At 41.8% G+C, this 25,143-nt stretch overlaps 1 protein-coding gene across 1 annotated transcript in view; it reads right to left on the reverse strand.

Moving 5' to 3' along the window:
* Positions 1-25,143, reverse strand: part of CLVS1 (clavesin 1) — a 157,710-nt gene that overhangs the window by 100,588 nt on the left and 31,979 nt on the right. The window contains exon 2 of the mRNA XM_086336874.1: positions 6,501-6,675. Within this exon, the coding sequence (XP_086193000.1) occupies positions 6,501-6,675 (175 nt within the window). The remainder of the gene's footprint in view (positions 1-6,500; positions 6,676-25,143) is intronic.

Genomic DNA, 25,143 nt, shown 5'->3' on the forward strand with positions numbered 1-25,143 from the left:
TCCTCTAATATTTCTGTAATAACATATTCTACTATTGCAAACTCAGGATTGTAGCTTTGTGGCCTGGGAAGGTAAAGGGTAGTTTGTTTAGAAGAAAATGTTTGTCAGGCATCCCTGGAGTGTTCAGAATGAATTAAGAACCTTCTTGGCAAAATATATACAAAATACCCTCCCTCTGCCATTTATTTGTATCTAATATTCTTTAATATGTGGAAAGTGTAAGAATCGATCAAAGACTGTAAATGTTACTGATAAAAAGAGTCCTGATGAAAAGACATGAAGTTCAACCTCATTAATCACTCAACTATAGAGGCTTTGGGAGCAGACTCTGGTAATGATTCAAGAGATCGCAACACATAAACAGAAAGAAAAGGCACCTCACGTGCCACTGTCTGAACAGGTGACACCAAACTGGACCCAAGTCATTGACTGAGGTGAGAAGGGAGCACCCTTATCTGGGTCCAGTGAACAGCTACTGCTGCTGCTGCTAAGTCGCTTCAGTCGTGTCCGACTCTGTGTGACCCCATAGACGGCAGCCCACCAGGCTCCCCGTCCCTGGGATTCTCCAGGCAAGAACACTGGAGTGGGTTGCCATTTCCTTAGTGAAAAGTGAAAGTGAAGTCGCTCAGTCGTGTCCGACCCTCAGCAGCCCCATGGACTGCAGCCTTCCAAGCTCCTCCATCCATGGGATTTTCCAGGCAAGAGTACTGGAGTGGGGTTCCATTGCCTTCTCCGCCAGTGAACAGCTGGTGAGATCTAATTTCAAACTTTCAAAAGTTGAGGCAACAGAGAAAGAATTTGCCGGCCAATGCATGAGACCCAGGAGATTTGGGTTCAATCCCTGGGTTAGGAAGATCCCCTGGAGAAGGAAATGGCAACCTTCTCCAGTATTCTTGCTTGGGAAATCCCATGGACAGAGGAGCCTGGTGGGCTACAATCTGTGGCCCAAGCACTTTTCATGCACTGTTTATAAACCAGTGAGGTAGTTCTGTTTTACCACCACATCTTTACAGACAACAAAATCTAGAGCTGATAGAGATAAACCCTAAGGCCTGAGGTCTTTGTGTAGCAGAGCCAGGACTAAAGTCCAAATAGTTGGACTCTACTCTCACCTGCATTGTCTGGTTGTACCACCAGCAGCAGCACCTGGGAACGTGTTTGAAGTGTAAGCTTATGGACTCTGCTCCAGACCTATGGAATCAGAAACTGGGAATAGGGACAAGGGATGTGGGTTGTAACAGACCCTCCAGGGGAGTCTGTGCATTTATGGGTGAGATCCATCGCATTACACTGCCATACCGGCTAGTAGAGCAGTGCTTCTCCAACGTTCATTTGTATGCAGAACTTGAAATGCAGACTGATTTAGTAAGTTTGGGGGTAGTGCCTGAGGCTCCGCATTTCTGACCAGCTCCTGGTGATGCTGAGACTGGTGGTTTGCAAACTTTGCATGATAGAATGTAAGCTTCAGGAAGCCAGGTTGCTTTGTTCTCCACTATCAACCAGTTTAGGAGAATACCTGACCCACATTTTCTGTTGAACGAATACACCATGAATCAGTGGGCCTGCCTGTCTGAGTCATAGACGGTTGATTGGGTGTGAATCTACTACTAACTTGAAATGCATCTTCCCAACCAGCCTTTCCAAAAATATGATCACCTCTTGCCATTCATTTACCCTCAGGAACTGTCATGTTTTCCAGTGACTTTATGAATGATTTACTGTTCTAGTCTTCCAAGTGAATAGGGCACTTTGGATTCCCCAAAGACAAGTGAATGCATTGTGTGTTTTGGAAAAGGGATGGAAAAGTAGGATATGAGAGGAGCAGGATGTGGGAAGGAGGCAAGAGAGGATGGATGAAGGTTGGAAACAGTTTCATGAAAAGGGCTTCCAAGGAGATGAATGGTTCACAGCTGAGCCTCTGAGCATTGCTCCCAATCCCTTCCCACCTTTGGGTTAAGAGTTGGAAAACCAACGGACTTCCTTTTCCACTCCTTTCCCGGAGTTTGTTCAAACTCATGTCCATTGAGTTGATGATGCCATCCAACCATCTCATCCTCTGTCATCCCCTTCTCCTCTTGCCCTCAGTCTTTCCTAGCATCAAGGTCTTTTCCACTGAGTTGGCTTTTCCCACCAGGTGGCCAAAGTATTGGAGCTTCAGCTTCAACATCAGTCCTTCCAATGAATATTCACAACTGATTTCCTTTAGAATTGACTGGCTTGATCTCCTTGCTGTCCAAGGGACTCTGAAGAGTCTTCTCCAGCACCACAATTTGAAAGTGAAGCATCAATTCTTTGGCCCTCAGCCTTCTTTATGGTTCAACTCTCACATGGGAGAGTTTAAATAAAAGTTGATGTAAATATTATAAAGCCATTTTTAACAAAACAACAACAAAAGTCATACCACAAACCTTGAACTGGAATGAAGAGTTAATGAGTTGATAAAGTGTTCGATTGGGCAGACAAAAATAACATAAGCACAGAAATGAGAGGAAAAAAAAAAAAAGACTGCTTTCTAAATCTCTGGTGAGTCAGAAGTAAGCTTCTGTAAACCTTTAACAACATCTGGGTCCTTAGGGAACCAAATATTTTGTAAATAGCCTGTAACTCTTGCTTAGTAAAACACTTCGGCACAGTCAATTCTTTAAGTATCTGGGTTGGCTGAACATTGATATATGCTGTCTGTTGATTGTAATGGTTGGGCAGCAGTGATTTATAAGAAATGATTCCAAAAATTGATTTTGGAAACATTGCAAAACTCAAGAACAGGACTTCAGCCTGTTGCTCTTTCTGCCAGAATTTCCCTGCAGAATTGAGAATAATGCTCTGCTATATTAAAATGGTGGCACAAATATTACTTTGTTTGGTTAAAATTTAAACAGGTTGTAATGAATAGATACGATGGCTCTTTTAGACATTACTTATCACATTTAAGAGATGAAACAGCAGAATAAGAGAAAATGACTTCCAGGCATTCTCAAAATTAGTATTTTAACTAAAGTTATTTTGAACTAATATTCACAGACTATGTAGCTGGGACAACTTAATATTCTAAACAATGACATATCCCACTGTTCTAAAAGGAGGAACATATACAATATATATTGTTAGAATTTCATGACTGGCTGATCCAGGGTTAATTTGATGTAGAAAATCTGATGATCCCTTAAAGAGTAGTCTTCTACATGACTATTATTATAACTCATTAATTTGGCCTATAAAATGCATAACAAAAGTTCTATGCACATGCCTTTTTCTTTGAATGATTGAGTGTAATTGCACTTTTATTCACTAAAACTTTATTTTCTAGAGCAGTTTTACATTCACAGCAAAATTGGCTGGAAGGGACAGAGATTTCCCATATCCTCTGCTCCCACATATGCGTAGCCTCCCTCATTATCGTCAGTCCCCATCAGAGTTGTACGTTCATTACAACTGATGAATCTACGTTGACACATCATAATCACACAAAGCCTATCATTTACATTGTGTCTCACTTTTGGTGGACACTCTGCACATTTGGACAAGTGTGTAATCATAAGTATCAATCATTATGGTATCATACATCCTTGTGTTGTGCCTGTTCTTCCCTCCCCACCCCTGCCCACAATCATGTGATTTTATCCTTCATTTTGTTAATGTGGAGTATCACATTGATTAACTTGTGGATATTGAACTATCTTTGCTTCCCTGGAATACATCCCAATGACCATGATGAATTATCATTTAATGTATTGTTGAATTCAATTTGCGAATACTTTTTTGAGGATTTTTGCATCTACATTTATCAGGGATATTGACCTCTAATTTTCTTTCTCTCTTTTTCTTTTAATAATGTCTTTGGTTTTGGTAATGCTGGCCTTGTAGAATGAGTTTGGAGGTGTTCTCTCTTCAGTTTTTTGGAATAGTTTGAGAAGGATAGGTATTAACTCTTCTTTAAATGTTTGGTAGAATTCCTCTGCCTGTCTACAAGACACACAAACCTCTTTGGGCCTTTCTGAAGGTGTAGCAGTAAAAGGAACAACAGCAACCTCTCATCTCTCACTGACTTTTTCTTTCTCCAGTAAAGTTGATGCCTTCACCCATCCCAGAAGTGGTGTGGAATTTATCTTGAATTTTCATGGTTGGCATATGGAGGCCCGTATGGGCTCTTCCTTGTACAATAGCATGACCACAAAGGCATGAATTCTGCTTCCTACCAGTTCGGACATTTTGAAATGCCCAAAGGAATTATTGGTTGCAGTGTGCATGGAAACAACTGCTGCAAAGAAAAAATTTCCCTGGGAGAGCTGAAAGAGAGGTGACCATGGCATCTGAATGTCCACAGAGCCTGAGAGAGGATGGCCTGGAGTAAGAAGTTGCCAGTGGCTGGCCAGAGATGGCCACCAAGTGTGGGGCAGGAACCCAGCCAACACTGTTAGGACAGGAAGCCCATATCCTGGACAGAGCCACGCCCAAGCTCAGCTTCTTCAGGGACCACTGACTTTCTTCTCTTGGAAAAATTGCACCTATCTCAGGTATTTAGGGTCTGGGAAGGCAGAATTTGCAGAAAAAGCTGCATCCCAATCCAGAGCCTGATTGGCATGATGCTGTCCCCCAGTCAAGGGAGTTTACGTTGCTCAGTGACAGAAGGGTCCAGGTCTTTGCTCTGAGAGATGATGGGAGGAAGTACCGGTTCTCCACTCTGACCCTGTCCTTGTGCGTCTCCCCTTCTCCCAGCAGAGGCTCTTCTTTAGCCAGAGCTATGGAACATTGTGGAATGCATCCCTGGTACATGACAAGAGAAGGCCCAGGTAGACTTGCCTTGCCCCACAAAAGGTCATCTAGTATTTCTTGTAAAATACCTTACAAATGTAGGTACGGCTCTATGTTTTAAAACACACTCACATGCATTAACTCAGTAAGACCCACATCAGCCTAGAGAAGTTGGCAGGGGACATGTTATATAATCCACACCATTTCCAGAAAGAAAAATTGGAACACAGGGTTGGAAAAAGTACATTTTCTTCCTGATTTATGAAAAAAATATTATAATTACATAGAACTTGAATCACAGCTATTTACACATGTAATGAATTGTCTCTTTTTAGAAAGATAAAAATGCATGAAGCTTGTACTACCACAGAAAATCCCGAAGATATGGCCAGTGTAATTATAGGGTATGAAATAAACCTTGCAGCTTACTTTAAAACTCCCTTTGATAAAAAGCTTTAGAGAGAGAGAGAGATCAGATGTTCAGAGGCTTAGAAGAGAGGACGGTGGAGAAAAAGGGAGCTAAGAGAAAATGATTGGCAGTAAAGGACAGAAAAGTCTGTGATTGAGATTTTTAGGGCAAGGCAGGATACACTGTAATCTAGAAATGCAAAAACAACTTTAAAAATGTGCCGCCAACACACTGCATGATGTAGCTGCCCAGGACCACTTGGCATTCTTGGAACAGTGTGTACTTGCCCCTGTTCTGAAACAGGAAACCCTTTCAACAAAATAAGATCAATTCAATAAACATAAATTCATCAGAAGCCTAACAAGTGCTACGTATTTGCCAGAAGCCTAATGTAAATCAGCCACAGTTTAAAAAGCAGGTGCATCAATTACTCATTACACTGGAGTAGGATAGGGGATTGAAATGGATTTCCTAGTCTTGTATTTTGAAGAGCTCGAGTACTGGCTGCCTGATCTGAGAATTAACAGGTATTTTTCTGTCTACATAGCTGCATGTAACTGCAGTCTATTGGGAGGGGAGTCACTCCATTGAGTCAATCTTCCTACAGAATGAAGAATGGGTATGAGTTTCTTCTGTGCTGGTTCTGAATCTCCCTGTATGCCTTTTCTTTTGTATTGTAATGTGTTACCACAAAGTTAAGCAGCATTGCCCCTCTGACTTAGTTTTCACACAATCATTGGTCCTTCAAGCAGAAGGGACCCCAGGGATGGACTCCCCTAACCTCTACCCAGTACAAAAGCCCCTTTTCCCAAAGTCCTAATGACTGGTCATACAAACAGAAGTAGAGTTCTGCCTGCTTCCTTTATCTGCCCAGGAGTGATAGCCTTTAGTATATACACCTCGGCATATAGCACTTGGGGAAGTAAGGACCCACCAGGCACATTTTCCTGTGCAAAGATGCTCCCAGAAACCCTGAAAAGCTTCCATGCCACCGCACTGTAAGAGCACTCTCATAAAGCAGATGTTTTTTAGCTTTAATTTTTGTGAACTCTCAGATGAATTTGGCTAAACATCCCCAAGCTTTCTTCATAATTGCTACGGTAGGTAATTTGTACCCGTGGAAACCGTAATTTAGAGCTGTTAATGAAAATGGAGTCTAATTTAAAAACAACAACAACATCTAAACTGAGGCTGGGATAAAAATAGAGTTCTCACAGGTGGATTTTATCAAAGTTTTCTTTTACCTTTCTCAAAGACAAATATCACTTTAGTTGCAATAAGAAAAGAGCACATGGTCACATACAGTCTTGGAAGGTATTAGTACATTCAGTGAACTTACCTGCAACCCTTCGATGGCTAGTTTGAGGATTGAAGGTGTCAGCTTGGAGGCTTGTTTGAAGGAGAAATTACTCCAGTCTATAATTAAAATGAAACCATTTATCTGAAGCTCCGGATCTTCAATAAGGACTTCCAGTGACAGCAGGATGGCCCGGAGAATGTCTGTGAAGGAGTTCCTGCAGCCAAAGCAGAAAGAGGCAGAGCGTGAATATCAGCAGATGATAGAACTCGGCCTGTGGAGCCCTGGCCAGCTCACTCTGCTCCTTGAGCCTGGCCTGCAGGGCAACACCGGTGTCCTCTACCCAAAGTGACTGGGAATACAGTGACCAAACATACATACAATGGAATACACTCGGCCGTGAAAAGGAAATTGGGTCATTTGTAGTGATGTGGATGGACCTAGAGCCTGTCATACACAGTGAAGTAAGTCAGAAAAAGAAAAACAAATACCGTATATTAACTCATGAAAATGGTGCATGAAACTGATGAACCTATTTGCAGGGCAGGAATAGACGCAGCCACAGAGAATGGACTGTGGACACGGCTCAGGAAGGGGAGGGTGGGATGAACTGAGAGAGTAGCACTGACATATGTACACTGCTGCTGCTAAGTCACTTCAGTCGTGTCCGACTCTGTGTGACCCCATAGACAGCAGCCCACGAGGCTCCCCTGTCCCTAGGATTCTCCAGGCAAGAACATATGTACACTACCACGTGTAAAACGGATAGCTAGTGGGAAGCTGCTGTACATCACAGGAGCTCAGCTCAGTGCTCTGTGATGACTCAGAGGGACGAGGCTCCAGGGGGCAGGGATATATGTATGCATATAGTTGATTCACTTTGTTGTACAGCAGAAACTAATGCAACATTGTAAAGCAATTATTCTCCAATAATAAAATTTTAAAAAGAAGAAAAAATAAAATCTATTCACCACCACCATCCCCCCAGATAAATAAACTTCATAAGAACAAAACACTGAGAATCACAGGATGGAACCTCCTTTTGATCTGACTGCACCTGTAGTCCAAACTTTATGAGGTGTCTCTCTTTTGTGTTTCCACGAATCTCTGTTTTCTGCTTCCAGTGCAATGCTGATTGCATTTCATTGAAATGCGTCTCTTATTTTTCTCTCCATCCTGGGCCATGATTGTAGTTGTGTCCCCAAAACCTACTTACTTAATGAATATTGCTGAGCAAATGAGGTAAGACCTTCATCAGAGGCACTTGTTTTGATTAAACCTCTTATTCCTTTTGTATGTTGAATATCTTGCTCAAAATGTAAAAAAAAAAAAACCCATGTGATCCATGCTATTTTGTAGGCTCAATTATGGATAGAGAAAAATAAAGCTTGAAGAGTCATTTATTTTCATTGAAGGTTTGCAGTGTGATTCAGGAAGGAGTCTGCTTGGAGTACATTGGTAACTATGACAACAGGGAGACCTGACTACAGACTGGAGTTACAATTCTCTAGCACTGCGTGTGTTCTTCCACATCATATATTCTCAGTCACCAGTTGATTTTTGTTTTAAATAATTTCCAGATACAAAGAAATGATGGCAGATTTTGCTAATTCGCCAAACAAATTATTTGTGCTAAAAATTCAAGACCTTCAAGGATCTCTAAATTCAGTGGGTTTTAATTTTTTTGAAAAATATAAGCCTGGATGTTAAGTAATGGCAAAATCTATTCCTTCAGTCTATCATTAAAATCAGAAACTGTATCCTTTTGTGGGGCTTTGCACAAAAGTGGTGAAGAATCTACCTGCCAATGCAGGAGACACAGGAGACGTGGATTCAGTCCCTGGGTTAAGAAGATCCTCTAGAATAGGAAACAGCACCCACTCCAGGATTCTTGTTTGGAAATTTCCACAGGCAGAGGCACCTAGTGGCTGCAGTCCACAGGGCTGCAAAGAGTCTGACTCAACTGAGCGACTGAGCACATCCACTGTGAAACCAAGTGAAATGATCAGATTCCTGAACATTTCAATCTGATTCAAATTCTAATCAAATCTAATGATTGCAGATTATTAAATTATTATATTGCAGATTATTAAATCAGAAAATATGTAATCAAATATGGAGTTCAGTTAGTTCAGTTCAGTCGCTCAGTCGTGTCCGACTCTTTGTGACCCCATGAATCGCAGCACGCCAGGCCTCCCTCTCCATCACCAACTCCCAGAGTTCACTCAAACTCACATCCATCGAGTCAGTGATGCCATCCAGCCATCTCATCCTCTGTCGTCCCCTTCTCCTCCTGCCCCCAATCCCTCCCAGCATCAGAGTCTTTTCCAATGAGTCAACTCTTCGCATGAGGTGGCCAAAGTACTGGAGTTTCAGCTTTAGCATCATTCCTTCCAAAGAAATCCCAGGGCTGATCTCCTTCAGAATGGACTGGTTGGATCTCCTTGCAGTCCAAGGGACTCTCAAGAGTCTTCTCCAACACCACAGTTCAAAAGCATCAATTCTTCGGCGCTCAGCCTTCTTCACAGTCCAACTCTCACATCCATACATGACCACAGGAAAAACCATAGCCTTGACTAGATGGACCTTTGTTGGCAAAATAATATATCTGCTTTTGAATATGCTATCTAGGTGGGTCATAACTTTCCTTCAAAGGAGTAAACATCTTTTAATTTCATGGCTGCAGTCACCATCTGCAGTGATTTTGGAGCCCAAAAAATAAAGTCTGACACTGTTTCCACTGTTTCCCCATCTATTTCCCATGAAGCGATGGGACCAGATGCCATGATCTTCGTTTTCCGAATGTTGAGCTTTAAGCCAACTTTTTCACTCTCCTCTTTCACTTTCATCAAGAGGCTTTTTAGTTCCTCTTCATTTTCTGCCAAAAGGTTGTGTTATCTGCATATCTGAGGTTATTGATATTTCTCCCAGCAATCTTGATTCCAGCTTGTGCTTCTTCCATCCCAGCATTTCTCATGATGTACTCTGCATAGAAGTTAAATAAGCAGGGTGACAATATACAGCCTTGATGTACTCCTTTTCCTATTTGGAACCAATCTGTTGTTCCATGTCCAGTTCTAACTGTTGCTTCCTGACCTGCATACAAATTTCTCAAGAGGCAGGTCAGATGGTCTGGTATTCCCAGCTCTTTCAGAATTTTCCACAGTTTATTGTGATCCACACAGTCAAAGGCTTTGGCATAGTCAATAAAGCAGAAATAGATGTTTTTCTGGAACTCTCTTGCTTTTTCGATGATCCATGGAATTAATAGATACAAACTACTATACATAAAATAGATTCACATCAAGGATCTTACTGTATAGCACAAAGAATTATACCCATTATCTTGTCATAATCTATAATGGAATATAATCTGCAAAAAAATCCCCAAACCATGTCACTATGTTGTACAACTGAAATTAGCATAATATTGTAAATCATCTATACATAAATAAAACAAAAACAAACAAAAAACTAGCAAACCAGCAAAAATTTGCTGAATGGCTATTATAAGCTGAGAGCTCTGCTTAATACTTGAAGTTAAGAAATAGTATGTCATATTTCTACTTTCAAAGATCCCTTAATTTAATTGTGGTCGGGTAAGAGATTAGAAACATGAGTTGAAAGAGATCAATAAAATTTGAGTAATCCGGAATTTATAGAGGAATGAAAGCTTGGGATAATCCCTGAAGGGTAAATAGGATTTTGGGTAAGAGGGAAAAGGAACAAGCATTTTAGGAAATAAGAGTGACATGTGAAAAATACAGGTAGCAGCCCATTTTGTGTCTGTACAGTTCTTACTACAAATGTCTTCCTTATATCAAGCAAAACTTTTCCTCCCCCAAATCTGACCACTGAGTGTTCCGCTACCAAAAACAACCCCTCAGGTCCTTCTGTTGTTGTTGTTTAGTCATTAAGTCGTTTCCAACTCTTTGTGACCCCATGGACTGTAGCCCACCAGTCCACCTATGTCCAGCCCACCTCTGTCCATGAGATTTCCCAGGCAAGAATACCGGAGTGGGTTGCCATTTCCTCCTCTAGAGGATCTGCCAGACCCAGGGCTTGAACCCGAGTCTCCTGCATTGGCAGGCAGATTCTTTACCACTGAGCTACCTGGGAAGCCCCAGGTCCTCCTCTACCACACACTAAATAATCTAAACGTGGTGGTTGTAATGTGCCATATAATCTCTGGATTGAAAAAAATTAATAACTTTAACCATTTCTCATAGGAATTGGTGTTTAATACTGTTCTCATCATTATCGTCTTCTTTTAGATATAGTGTCTTCTAAATTTTAGAGATGTCAAATTCCTATTAATGTAGGGTAAGTTTTCATTGGCTTTGATTTTTTTTTTTTTTTTTTGCATTCGTATCATATATGATCTAAAGACCCAAGTCTTTAGAGATACTGCCTTGTATTGGAAAGAAACATTGATTTAAGTGGAGCATAGACCAAAGGTTGTGACAGGCAGTTCCACAGGAAAATGTGGAGATGCCCAGTGGTAAACTGCAGATGACCATTAGGGAATTCGAGAGTCTGATCCTGAATTAGCTTTTTTAGAAAGAGTGCATGCATGGAGAGAATGAGGAAATTTAGGAAAGCTAAGCCTTTTTGTGAAGCTTACATGCAGTACTGAGGTTGAAGAAAAAGGGTTAAGGGAAAAAAAATGTGAGTGGATCACAATACTAATGTGTTTTTTAAAAGGGGGAGAGGATAGTGTTTCAGGAAGTAAGGATATAATAGGTTGCATTACTGATTCCAATTCTTCACTTATCTGAGCATCCACCCACTAGCTTGTGGTTGACCTCATTGATAATAAAGTGTATTTCTTGCCCTTTGGCCATGTGACTTGCTTTAACTGATTGTATGTGACAGAAATGACTGTGTACCACTTCCAGGCCTAGCTCTTAAAGACCTCAGATGTTATTTGTTCTCTTACTTTTTGCCATTGCCATGGAAAAAAAGATGCCACAGCTAGATTCCTAGACTGACAAGAAGGATGACTCCCTAGCCCCCTAGCACATCTTCAAAAGAAGCAGAGCCACCCAGCTGACCTCAGCCTAGATAAACTTTAGCTGCCCCACAGAAGTGTGAGCAGCAATAAACGATTGCTTTTTTAAGCCGCTAAGTTTGAGAATGGTTTGTTACAAATTAACAGCTACTCAATATCAGACAGTAGGTAGTTAACCAAGTCAAATGCAGCAGAAATATGAAGGAGAATTATTATATTTGACAGGAAGTAGATCTTTGGAGAGTTTTTTAAGGCAGCCCTTCTCATTGAATAGTGAAAATAAATATTATTGATTATGAAGATTTTTAGCCAATCACTTAAGTGCTATCTCATTTTCAGTTCAGTTCGGTTCAGTCACTCAGTCATGTCTGACTCTTTGTGATCCCATGGACTACAGCATGCCAGGCCTCCCTGTCAATCACCAACTCCATGAGTTTACTCATACTCGTGTCCATTGAGTTGGTGATGCCATCCAATCATCTCATCCTATGTCATCCCCTTCTCCTCCTCCCTTAAATTTTTCCTAGCATTGGGGTCTTTTCAAATGAGTCAGTTCTTCATACCAGGTGGACAAAGTATTGGAGTTTCAGCTTCAGCATCAGTCCTTCCAATGAATATTCAAGACTGATTTCCTTTAGGATTGACTGGTTGGATCTCCTTGCAGTCCAAGGGACTCTCAAGAGTCTTCTCCAACACCACAGTTCAAAAGCATCAATTCTTTGGTGCTCAGCTTTCTTCACAGTCCAACTCTCACATCCATACATGACCACTGGAAAAACCATAGCCTTGACTAGACGGACCTTTGTTGGCAAAGTAATGTCTCTACTTTTAAATATGCTACCTATGTTGGTCATAACTTTCCTTCCAAGGAGTAAACATCTTTTAATTTCATGGCTGCAGTCACCATCTGCAGTGATTTTGGAGCCCAGAAAAATAAAGTCTGACACTGTTTCCACTGTTTCATCATCTATTTGCCGTGAAGTGATGGGACCAGATGCCATGATCTTAGTTTTCTCATTTTACTCCTCTGTAAATGAGAGCTAGCACCACTTCCATTACATATCCACTTGTATTCATTCCCAAGAAAACACTGAATCATGGAAATCTGAAAACTATTTTATACATTTTCAAGACCAGAACATTTATAATAATGAATGCAGAATTATTATACTTACAGGGTGATCCCAGGAGAGAAGCAAAATAATTTTGGAATTCACTATACTTTCCAAATGTTTGAATACTTCATTTTTCTAGAGGAACTGGGTGGGCAGCAAAAAGTTGAATGGAATGTGTCTCAGGTCATGAGGCTTTATCCCCGTTGAGGGGTGTGACTCCCCATATCTTCATTGATTATTAGCTTGAATTCCTTACTTCTTTGCTTCTTCATATGGATTTCCTCATCTTTTCCCTGTTTCTTATTCATCTTATTCTCTTTGAGTTGTGAAATCCTCTCAGCTTTTTATAATTTCAAATGTACTTTATATAGTTACTCCACCCCCAAGGGGGTGGAACATAGCGCCACATTCCTGAAGTGTGGGCTGAGCACAGTGACTTTTATTTCAAAGAGTACAGTGTGGAATGGGAGAAAGAGTGACTTTACAGGAGAACCCAAACACACACTTCCTAAGCCAGGTGGCTGGTATCAACAACAACAGAGATAAATCATATTGATTACCCTTGATATGGTGATGAAAACCACATTCTACCTCTGTGATCTTACTCCCCTGCCCCAGATTAATTAAGAAGAATGTGCATGCTCAGTTGGGCAGTCATGTCTGACTCTTTGTGACCCTGTGGACTGTAGTCCGCCAGGCTGCTCTGTCCATGGGATTTTTCAGGCAAGAAGACTGGAGTGGGTTGTCATTTCCTCATCCTAAGGATCTTCCTGACCCTGGGACTGAACCCATGTCTGCTGTGTCTCCTACATTGTAGTTGGATTCTGTACCTGCTGAACCATCAGTAAAGCCCAAGTTAAGCATGAAGATGAGAGATTGTTTCTTTAGACCAGTCTTGACAGGCTTATCCATCTCAGGATATAGACACAAGAATGCAAAATGTTCAAATCCATTATTAAAAATGACACTGAATCTAAAGTTCTTGAATTCCAATGTGCCAGGGTTCTTTCTTATTAGTGTTTCTGTGGTGAGCAAGTGTATAAATGTTCTATGTGTGTGTATGCATATGTGTGTGTGTGTGTGTGGGTGGGTGTACACACAATGAATTCATCTTTAGAGTTGCCTCCATTGAAGATTTTTGTTTTAAATGAAAAGATGGTTTGAATAAATAAAACCAATATTTTATTACATTTGGTCCAAGTGCTTCTAAATCCTCCCCAAGAACTGAAGAGAATGAAATTAACATCAGATGCATCTATCTGCTCACTTAAACAGCTAATGAAATTTCGTATCACTCAGTGTTTTATTTTAAAAGTTTTGAAGTACCTAGAACTGGATAAGGAGCCAGGAAGGCATTTATTCAAAGGTATGACAAAATTTCACTTTATGGCAGATGTAAAAGATAAAAGGATATTATTTTTATATTTCAGATAGAAATGGAAACTAAAAGAAGACATTAAAAAAATACATATATGGGAAGCAATGAAGCATAGTCATTAGAAGCATAGGGTTTGGAGTTAGCAGACTTTGATTCAAATCTTGGCTATTCTGTATAAACTTAACAAGTGATTTTGTCTCTCTGAGTTTAGTTTTCTCATCTCTAAAAAGAGCTTGATAGCACCTCCCTCCCTGGTAATGATAACTTGAGATAATGTACACAAAGCCATGGCAGAGCAACTGACTCATTCTAGTCCATAGAATGAGCTGATGATGGTCATGTTGGCATTCATTATTATGTAAATGAATATGATATCAAGTGGAAAGTAATAGGAATTTCAGAGTGCTTCAGCTTTATAAGAAGAGATCACCTGTGGCTGGGACGTTTGGGAACATTTTCCATTGGGCTATAATGGAAGGAAAGTTTGGACTCTGGACATAGAAGGGAAAGGGCAGAAGGGGCCACGTGAATAGTAAGTTCTGGGAGCATAGAGCCTATTATCTTGGGGGCAACAGCAAGTTTGCCCATGCCTTTGGGACAAGTGAAAAGGAATGTAGAAATATGGTTAGAGTTGTGATCCGTCTTCATTCTGCTTGCTGGGAGAGCTACTGGCTGTTTATGCAGAGGTTGTAAGTTTGTACTTTAGGAAGATTTGAACTGGTGACAGGGATTATGTGGTTTGGAGCTAGGAGACTAGAGACACAGAGTCCAATTAAAGGGAGCCATGTGCAGCATAGTAAGTGAGAGTGGAATGGAAATGATAGAGAAATGAGAAGAGCCATGAAATTAAAACATGCTTGCTCCTTGGAAGAAAAGCTATGACCAACCTAGACAATGTATTAAAAAAGCAAGACATTACTTGCCAACAAAGGTCCGTCTAGTCAAAGCTATGGTTTTTCCAGTAGTTATATATGGATGTGGGAGAAGGCAATGGCACCCCACTCCAGTACTCTTGCCTAGAAAATCCCATGGACGGAGGAGCCTGGTGGGCTGCAGTCCATGGGGTCGCTACAAGTCAGATATGACTGAGCGACTTCACTTTCATTCTTCACTTTCATACATTGGAGAGGGAAATGGCAACCCACTCCAGAATTCTTGCCTGGAGAATCCCAGGGACAGGGGAGCCTGGTGGGCTGCCGTCTATGGGGTCGCACAGAGCCGGACACGACTGAAGTGACTTAGCAGCAACATACATGGATGTGAGAGTTGGACCATAAAGAAAGCTGAGTGCCTAAGAAATGATGTTTTCAAACCTTTTGGTGTTGGAGAAGACTCTTGAGAGTCCCATGGACAGCAAGGAGATCCAACCAGTCCATCCTAAAGGAAATCAGTCCTGAATATTCACTGAAAGGACTGATGCTGAAGCTGAAGCTCCAACACTTTGGCCACCTGATGCAAAGAACTGACCATTGGAAAAGACCCTGATGGTGGGAAAGACTGAAGGCAGGAGGAGAGGGGGATGACAGAGGATGAGATGGTTGGATGGCATCACTGACTTGATGGACATGAGTTTGAGCAAGCTCCTGGAATTGGTGATGGACAGGGAAGCCTAGCGTGCTGCAGTCAGTGGGGTTGCAAAGAGTCAGACGCAACTGAGCAACAGAACTGAGCTGAACTGATGAGGGACAGTACCCAGAATTTAGTTACAGATTAGATATAGAGGTAAAGAGAGGAAAGGCAGTTATACCAGTACAGGTAAAAGGAGCTCTACTGGGTAGGAAGTGAGTCAGAGCTGCTGTAGCTGTTTCTAGTTCTTACATAGTAAGAACCAGCACCCAAGAAAGCAACACACAGTATTATCATTAGTATTAATATGACTTGACCTTGGGGCTGTCAAGGGGGTGCCTAGAAGTGCATGGTTGTATGGGGTCTGAATTCCTGCCACATGAGTGATGAAATATCACCCGAAGTAGAATCATGTCTGCAAGAAAGAACATTTCCTGTTCTCTTCAAAAGAGGACAGCCTGTGAGCTCCAGCAGGGCTGGAAGTGTGCATTATTTGTTTTTGAACCCCTGTAAATCACTGGTACCTACACATAGTAGATGTTCAGTAATGATTCTTAGTAAAAGAATGAAGGCAAATGTTAAACCAACCCATTCTCTTTCTCTGTCTCTGCTCAGTCACATCCGTCTCTTTGAGACCCCACAGACTGTAGCCTGCTGGGCTCCTCTGTCCATGGGATTTTCCAGAGAAGAATACTGGATTGGGTTGTCATTTCCTTCTCTAGGGGATCTTCTTGACCTAGGGATCGAATGCAGGTTTCCTATGTCTCCTGCATTGCAGGAGGATTCTTTACCTGCTGAGCCATTGGGGAAGCCCTCAATCAAGCCACTGGAAACTGCAACATGCTGAAAATAGTCAAAACCCGCTCTGGAAGCACCAGTGGGTAAATTTTCTTCCTCTGCAATGCCTCTCATGCTCATTGTTAGAAGTAGTGATGTCACATGTATGTCCTTAAGTCCTTTTTCCATCATGGCTCATATTTTATAAAATAATATGCTACTAAGTACTGTGGGGTACAAGAATGGGAGGGGCTTCCCGGGTGGTCCATTGGTTAAGAATCCACCTCGCAGTGCAGGGGACACCAGTTCAGTAACTGGTCTGGGAAGATTCCACATGCCATGGGACAGCTAAGCCTGAGCACCACAACTGCTGAAGCCCGTGTGCCCTAGAGCCTCTACTATACAACAAGACAAACCACTGCAATGGGAAGCTCTCATACCGCTACTAGAGAGTATCCTCTGCTCACTGCAACCACAGAAAACCCTCATGTGGCAGCAAAGATCCAGCGCAGCCAAAAAGAAATAATTAAAATTATTTTTTAAAAAGAATGGAAAAGAAAACTAAGCCTTAAGATTAATTTTGGTTTAAGGGAGGGCCATGACTGCATTCACCTAGTGTGGGCAATAAGTGAATTACAGTCTTGAACAGTTAATAATAAATGCTAGATGGATGCTTACAGATAGGAAGTCTGGTATACCACAAGATTCTTAGTCCATTGGGAAAGAATTGATCCCAAAATACCACTTTAAGACAGCCTGAAATGCAAGCATGGAAGAGGTTTATTTCATTAGCTCTCTAGATGGGGATTGGGCCAGCATCCATAGGGAGCAGCAGCCACAGAAGGAAGAAACCACTCTGATGGAAGTGAGCTATGAGCATTCCATCTATTACTAAATGACTATGAAAAATTAATTTCATGCTTGTCTATTCTGGTAACTCCTTTGGCTGAGGAGCTTCAGAAAAGTAAAAGCTAGGAAGAGTCTCCAAAATGCAAAAGAGCACTTAATACTAGACATGGAGCTTTGTCTGTATCAGCTTAAATGCAAGGTCTCCTCTGATGTGGGTGGATGGCTGTGAATGGATACATTTCTCTTACTTACAATGGAATTCAGTTGACATTTCTAGATCTCGCATGGAGTTCATGGTAATATACTAGCCACTGCTTAAAATGGAATATTCTTTCCTCTGTCTGGCTCTTAGAGCCATAACATCACTTTCAAGATAAGACATTGGACAATAAGGTGAGGAGGCATTTTAGGAAAATATGCATCCCGTGGTACTACATGGCCTTGAATGATTTTGCCCTTCTGAGGTCCTTCCTTCTGGGTGATATGCTGCAATCACTCTTGCAATCAAGAGATTCCTTTTTGAAATCATAAACTCTGATAATAGTGTGTAAGACAGTTCGAATTAAATAGTGCATTACGAAAACAACTCTATAGATGTTACGTTTCATGGAAGGTACACCTGTGACTTGAGTTGAAAGTATACAGCATCTCATAATTTTAATTAATTCATAAAATTGCCCATCTCTAACAAAAACTCCAAACCTCTGTATTTAATAAAGAGATCAATATATCCTGGCAGGAAAGCAAGAGAAGTCCCAAGGCTTAAAACCAAGAGAAGTCCAAAGACTCTAAAATTAGTTGTCTATAACTGGGAGTCTCAGCCCTGAAAAACATGGGTACTTTACATCAGAAGCTTTATTAGAGACTGATTGAATTTAGAGAGGCTGCAATCGCATTAAAGTTTTCAAAGTTGGTTTTTTCCCTTTTGAAAATTCTAGCCTTCTTAATCATACACTTTTGAAACAACAAGCAATCAAGTGCATGAAAGATTAAAAGGATAGAGCTACAGGAAATCATTATATAATGGAAAGGAAAGGCTTATTTTCATAGATGTTATATTCGGGATAGCTTTATAATCAACTCTGACAGAAATACCACTTGTTGGCTGATTTCCAGATAGATATCTCTCTATCTGGCTATCACACTTCCACTTTTCAACCTTCTCAAGACACCTCAAGGGCATTGGATTCTCAGAGAGAGATAAGGTTCCCGTGACCATCACAGCTCTCAGCCTCAGGAAGACCCTTTACCACTATTAACACCATCTCTGAGTTTTGGCTCCAATAAGGTAAATTTCCTAGGAAGAATTTTTTATCTTGATCAACTCCTATAATGTGATGGCTCACAAATTGCAGTAACAATAAGCAGTTTGGTCATCCTTCTGAAGCTGAAATAAACATATTTTGTGTCCAGAGGGGACAAGCCTTTTGCAGACCCCACCTGCTAGTCTTCCAGAACTGAACACGTGCTTCACTTCAGCAGAAAAATCCCATTTTGAAAGGTTTCAGAAGATAGATGGGACCTGAGTGATTTACCTATGATATTTACTTGACAGGACCAGACATATCAGAATAGAGTTGTGGGGATTCCTAGAGTTCTCCCAGAGAGGGCCCCCCTGCACATTCCCTGGGCCCCAGCCCAGTCCAATTGACGTGGGTCATGGAGCCACCATAGGAGTTTCCCTGGTTCAAATGGTAAAGAAGCTGCTCAAATGGCAAAGAAGCTGCCTGTAATGCAGGAGATGTGGGGTTCGATCCCTGGGTTGGGAAGATTGTCTGGAGAAGGAAATGGCAACCCACTCCAGTATTCTTGCCTGGGAAATCCAATGGACAGAGGAGCTGGCAGGCTGCAGTTCATGGGGTCACAAAGAGTCAGACATGACTTGGTGACTAAACACACACACACTGGAGGCGAAAGAGTGGCAAACCCTCTCCCTGAACTCTCTTTACAAACCAGTGGCTCCTCACTAAGCCTGGTGAAAACGCAGGCTTGTATTTTCATCCTGCTGATTTCTGGGAATCAGAAGCAAAACAAAAGGTAAGTTTTGAAATGTTCAGAGGCTCCACATATTAATAGTTCATTGAACAGCATTAAAATCAACACAGGGCCTGGCTGACTTTTCCTGGCTGAGGGACAGTGTGCTTGGAGGGTTAATTTTACTCTGTAAGGGAACCTTACTCATGGAAGCTCTGACACTTCTCTAGGGAATTATTTTATGGAGGTGGTTAAAGACAACATTGGTTTCTTTTACTTAATTACATCACAGATTATCACTTGGCAATTCTCTAAGCAATTAGAGCCGGTGGTTATTATTTATTGCTGCCACTTAACAGTAGCTACACTGCAGGAGATACTGTAAAACATCAACATACATTTATCTTCAATGTAAATCCAAAATATCCTGCTCTGAATAGCAGAAGAAAATTTGGAAAATGCAATGCATATGTATGTAGACACATAATTTATGTATTTAAAATACTCACACAAAGAGAAAGTACATTTTAGGACTTGGGATTTTGCCATAGGAGGATTTCATCGACTATCTTTATCTTAACAAAATATCAGAGATTATAAGGGACTGCTTAGAAATATCAGCAGTTTAATTTCCAGAGTAAAGCATTTAAATGCCCAGGCTCTGGAAAGTTTTATCTCAACATTTCCCTCTTGCTTTGATCCTTGTCTGCTACAAATTAATGAGTTATTACCCATTCCTCTTCTATTAGTCAAGGCACAAGGAGGATATTTCTAGTTCTGGCTCATAAGAACATTCCCAGAGGAAAGAGCTGGAAGTTTCTATCTCCTTTAATCACATTCAGCAGTATGGGGTGATATTTGCCCACCAGGGCTTCCTTGGTGGCTTCTGCAGGAGACTCAGGTTCGATCCCTGGGTGGGGAAGATCCCCTGAAAGAGTATGGCAACCCACTCCAATATTATTGCCTGGGAAATTCCATGGACAGAGGAGGGTGGTGGGCAAAGATCCATGGGGTACAAAGAGTCGGACATGACTGAAGTGACTTAGCACGTCACAGCATACTTTACAGTAGTGTATAGAGGACAGTAGTCCAGTGTCTTTATTTCAAGCCCAGGATGTCCAGAAGCAAGCCTAAAAGCAGCAGTGACGTAGCTGGTACTACTGTTCTTCTCAAGGCACTGCCATGTGTAAGACTGAAAACATTTTCTTTACTTTTTCTTTGTTTTTTGCAGATCATTTGTGTGAAAAGTGTTATAAACCAATTGCAGTACAGTACTATATAGCTGGTTGTGTTAGTTCGGGACTTAGGCTAACTTTGTTGGACTTACAAACAAATTGGACTTAAATGCACTCTCAGAACAGAACTCGTTTATAGTTAGAGGACTTACTGTATTGATGAAACCCCCACCTTGATCAAACCGCTTCTTTCTGGAACAGATGAGGACATGCATTCATTCCCTACCAACCCCTTCATGCAGCCTAAACTTTTCTAGAAATTTCCATCTGCCCACTGTGGCAGCCCACCAGGCAAGCAGTGCTCCATTTCCATTTGGCTGCACAGGCAGACAGAAGGGAGAAAGCCTTCACAAAAAATTACAGATGCCCCGTAGCTTTGCTACCGTCACTGCCACGTGGACCAGGAATCTCTCAGCTTCGTTTCCCCTACTCAGCACGGTGATGGCTTTGTTCACTTTTGCTTTACCTTCGATATCAATGCATATAAATAAAAACAATAAGAGGAGGGTAAAGAAGAATATGCATTTTCTAAGCTGTCTGAGGACTGACAATTGTTTGTATGTGTGTGTACTTCTAACAAGACGGCTGATTACACCATTAGCTTATCTTCAGAGCAATAAAAACTACCATTCAGGAACCAAAAGTGTACTAACGGCTTATTGAAGTCGTTCACTCCCGCAATGCATTAGCATCGTACTTTACCATAAGGAGAAAAGCGTGTTCCGATACAACATCAGACACTGCCACATACACAGGCTTGCAGGAGACATAGCTCACTTGGGAAATAGAAGAAGTAAAGAAAAAGTATCAAGTGAGGGATGCTAAATGAAGCATGGCCTCCTGATTTCTCTTCCATGGTCAGAAACCCTATGGAGAAGGATTAGGGGAAGCCACAGTTTAATGCGATTTTTGTTCATTTACTACCCCACAGACATATTAGTCTATACAGCAGATAAAGTTAAATCTTTCTTAAAACATTTCTTGACTGGCAAAAAGACCAGGTGCCTCAATGATGCAGTTCGGAGGTTATCTCCATGCGGCTTAAAAGACACAGGCAGTGTCATACACACCTGTGTTGTGTTTGGAACTTGCTAAAAGGCCAGAAGTGTTTCATTTAACCTCACCAACTGGTGATTCATCCATTGTGAAAGTTTAACTTATGGAGGCTAATTCTTTGTTTTTTTTAAAGAAATATTATAGAAAAGCCTGTCTATTTTTCACTTGTGTTCTAGGGGAAAACATTTTGCATATATCTGAGGTCTATCTTCACTTGCACTTTTCACTTTCATGCATTGGAGAAGGAAATGGCAACCCACTCCAGTTTTCTTGCCTGGAGAATCCCAGGGACGGCAGAGCCTGGTGGGCTGCCATCTATGGGGTCGCACAGAGTTGGACACTACTGAAGTGACTTAGCAGCAGCAGCAGAAGTCTATCTTAATATTTTTACACCTGTTTTTTTTTTTAAGAATTTTTTTTAAGTCTTTATTGAATTTGTTACAATATCGCTTCTGTTTTATGTTTTGGTTTTTTGGCCTCGAGGCATGTGGGATCTCAGCTCACTCACCAGGGATGGAACCTGCACCCCCAGCATTGGAAGGCAAAGTGTTACCACTGGATTCCCAGGGAAGTCCCAGCTCTTGCTTTTAGAAGTGCATGTCCCCCACATGCTCTGTGATCTTTCTGAGTGAACTTCGGTCTGTCAGAGCATCTAGTGTGGGGCACTCATGTGAAGTGTCTTGAGCAGTGCAATGTCAGCCTAGTCTTTGCTTTGAGAATAAAAATTAAAATGCAAGTGCAATTTTATCATAATTTTCATAAGGGTTATTGTCAGTAATGGAAAAAATACAATTATAAGAATTATAATAAAAAATGTGGTTGATAAGTGTATGGGGCACATGCATGCATTCTAAGTTGCTTCAGTCATGTCTGACTCTTTGTGACCCCATGGACTGTAGCCCGCCAGGCTCCTCTTTCCAGAGAATTCTCCAAGCAAGAATACTGGAGTGGGTTGCCATGCCCTCCTTCAGAGGAATCTCCCTGACCCAGGGATTGAGCCCGTGTCTCTCATGTCTCCTGCATTGGCAGTCTTTACCACTAGCACCACTTGGGAAGCCCGTGGGGCACATAGTCTTGAAAAACAAAGTGGATCTTGCTTCATCCTGGCTCTGGTATGTGACTGTCAGGCACATTGCTCTTGTGCAGCAATGCACTCTTTAATATAGGTTAATAAAAGGATTTGTTTTTATTCAAAAACCTTCAATATGATCGGTTAGAAAATTACAACTAAAGAGACACTGCACAGGAGCAGATGAACAATTCTAAGCCAACAAAATACACACCTGCCTTTTGATAACAGTGGGTCACACAGATGCAGATGTAATTTTCCATATTATCCATTTCATATGGTACTCTTTCATTCTTTCTAGGATAGCACTTTTTCTTAAGTAGTTCAGACCCCAAATGATATGCCTTTTGCAAAACTTCAATTTAAGCAGGAGAAAAAAAGATGAGTGCTTATGAAAATATGTCTTGTGGATAAAAAGTCAAGGCAAATATTGGAACCAAGGAACATATTAAAGCTGGTTGTTCAACAAAGGAAGAAGCATCTCAGATCCCATTGGATATTCATTTATTCATTCATTTATGGAGAACCCCCGTGTATGACCTGATGCTTGACTCTAGAACAGCTGAGATAGAAGGCCAGCTGCACATTCTATGGTCTGTACTGCAAGATGCCAGAATTGGGGGGAAGAGAGGAGATTGCTGTGGGGTCAAAGAGGAGGCAGAGGTTTACCAGCAGAGCTAGTTTGCTCCGTTTCCTGGAATCAGAGTCTAACCCCACCAGCATATGCTGAGCTCTATGCTCCACCTGGTCCTACTGAATTAAAGAGATTAATCTTTTGCTGTGCCCTGGATGGTCCTTGGGACGTGTGGCCGTGGTGGTTTATGTTGGAAGCTCTGGAGCCCGACAGCAGGGTTGAATGTTGTATCTGAATTTATCATCTTGACTTGGCCAAGCTTGTTGTTTTTTCATTTCTCTGTGACTCGAGTTCCTTATCTGTATCATCAGAAGGAGAATGCCAAATTCCTAGGATTTAGGTGAGAGAATTAGCTTTGAAAAGATGCACTAAATATTACCCATTTTTTCAGCAAAGGGTAACTGAATTCTGTGTGCTGTGCATTATACCTGATGCAGGTACAATAGAATTGAAGGTAGTACATCTTTGGCTTGCAAGTTGACCATTCAGGGGACCGAGAAGAAAACCAAACAGTAGGTATCCCATGGTAAGTGCAGTGGTGAACAGGATGCCAAGCAAGGCGGGCAGGTAGTCCAGGGAGCTTGGTGTAGTGCAGGTGTTGGCAGTACATGCTGACACCAGACTTCAATGGCCAAGTCACAGAGGAGCTAAGACCTCCCCATGTTGAGTCTGAGGCAGAGTCCTCTCCTCTTAGCAGGACTCTGGTCTGCTCTCTTCACTCTCCTCCCACCAGGCCAGTGATGCTATCAGAAGAGCCCTGAGCTCCCTTCTGGTTGGGGAGGAGAGTTCTTTCCCCTCTACAAGGGGCAGAATGGAGTCAGGGTGAGACCTGGGCATGAGGAAGAGGGTGCTAATAAGTGGAACCTGCTGGACATCCAAGGAGGAAAGACAAGTGCAGTCCAGTTCACCACTGAAGCTAACAGAGTTAATGACCACCTGACACTTTCATTAAAAATACCCCTTAAGAATCTGGGGTTTGGGGAGGTGGGTAACTGAAGGTTGGGGACTTCCCTGGTGGCTCAGCAGTAAAGAATCCAGCTGCAACGTAGGAGCCATAGGAGATGCAAGTTTGATCCCTGGGTTGGGACGATCCCCTGGAAATGGGCATGGCAACCCACTCCAGTATCCTTGCCTGGAGAATTCTATGGACAGAGGAGACTGGTGGGCTACAGTCCATGGGGTCACAAAGAGTCTGACATGACTAAAGTGACTTAGCATGCGTGCAACTGAAAGTTAGAAATTCTGTCACTTTCCACTGGAAAGCCAAGTAACACATTTTCATGACTCTTTCAATCTGCCTTTCTTAAGATGCACAGTATTAAAAGCCCTCTGGGATATACAGCACTGAACTCAGCCCCCATTCAAAGAGAGGAAACAGCAGCTGTTTTCACTAAGGGGCCTTCACACTCAAGTCTTCTTAAAATTCCCTTCAAAGCCATCAATTTGATTCTGGTAGCTTTATCAAAACCTGTTGGTACAACCTTGGCTTTGGCCTCCAACCTTAAAAGGTGGAAAATACTGCCAGACTGTCTCCTGTGTATACTATTTTATCTGAAACAAAATTCTAAACCCTAGGGAAAAGTCAGTCTTAGTGACACTTAAATCCGCCTGGATTGTAATTCACAGAGGCGTGCAGTGCTTGGGGAGCTGGCCACCCCAACAATACCAGATGGCGGGTGCAGAGTTGATGAGGGACCCTCCTGAGAGATGCTGGAGGAAACGAGCACGGATGTGGGTTCCCAGCTTGGGAGCCAGGCCTGTGATTTGGCACATGCATATTCACAAAGGCCCCAAAAGAGAACTGCCAGCCAGCTGTGAACACATTGTATGTGTGGAAAATGGCCCATGGAGGACAATGAGCACAGGGCCTCGGACAGAGGACCTTCCACTCACTCACGGGTTTAACACAGGTCTATTATCTTTAACAGCTTCACGCCTCTGTCCAGTTTAATCCTGGCAGTCTTTACACCTGGTTCCCTCTAAACAGATAGATGGGCTTAGCAACGAGTGGAATAGAAATC

This window comes from Bos grunniens, chromosome 14, assembly GCF_055505025.1.
Source record: "Bos grunniens cultivar Pamir isolate PY7600 chromosome 14, Bosgru_T2T1.0, whole genome shotgun sequence".
Classification (NCBI taxonomy): Eukaryota; Metazoa; Chordata; class Mammalia; order Artiodactyla; family Bovidae; genus Bos; species Bos grunniens.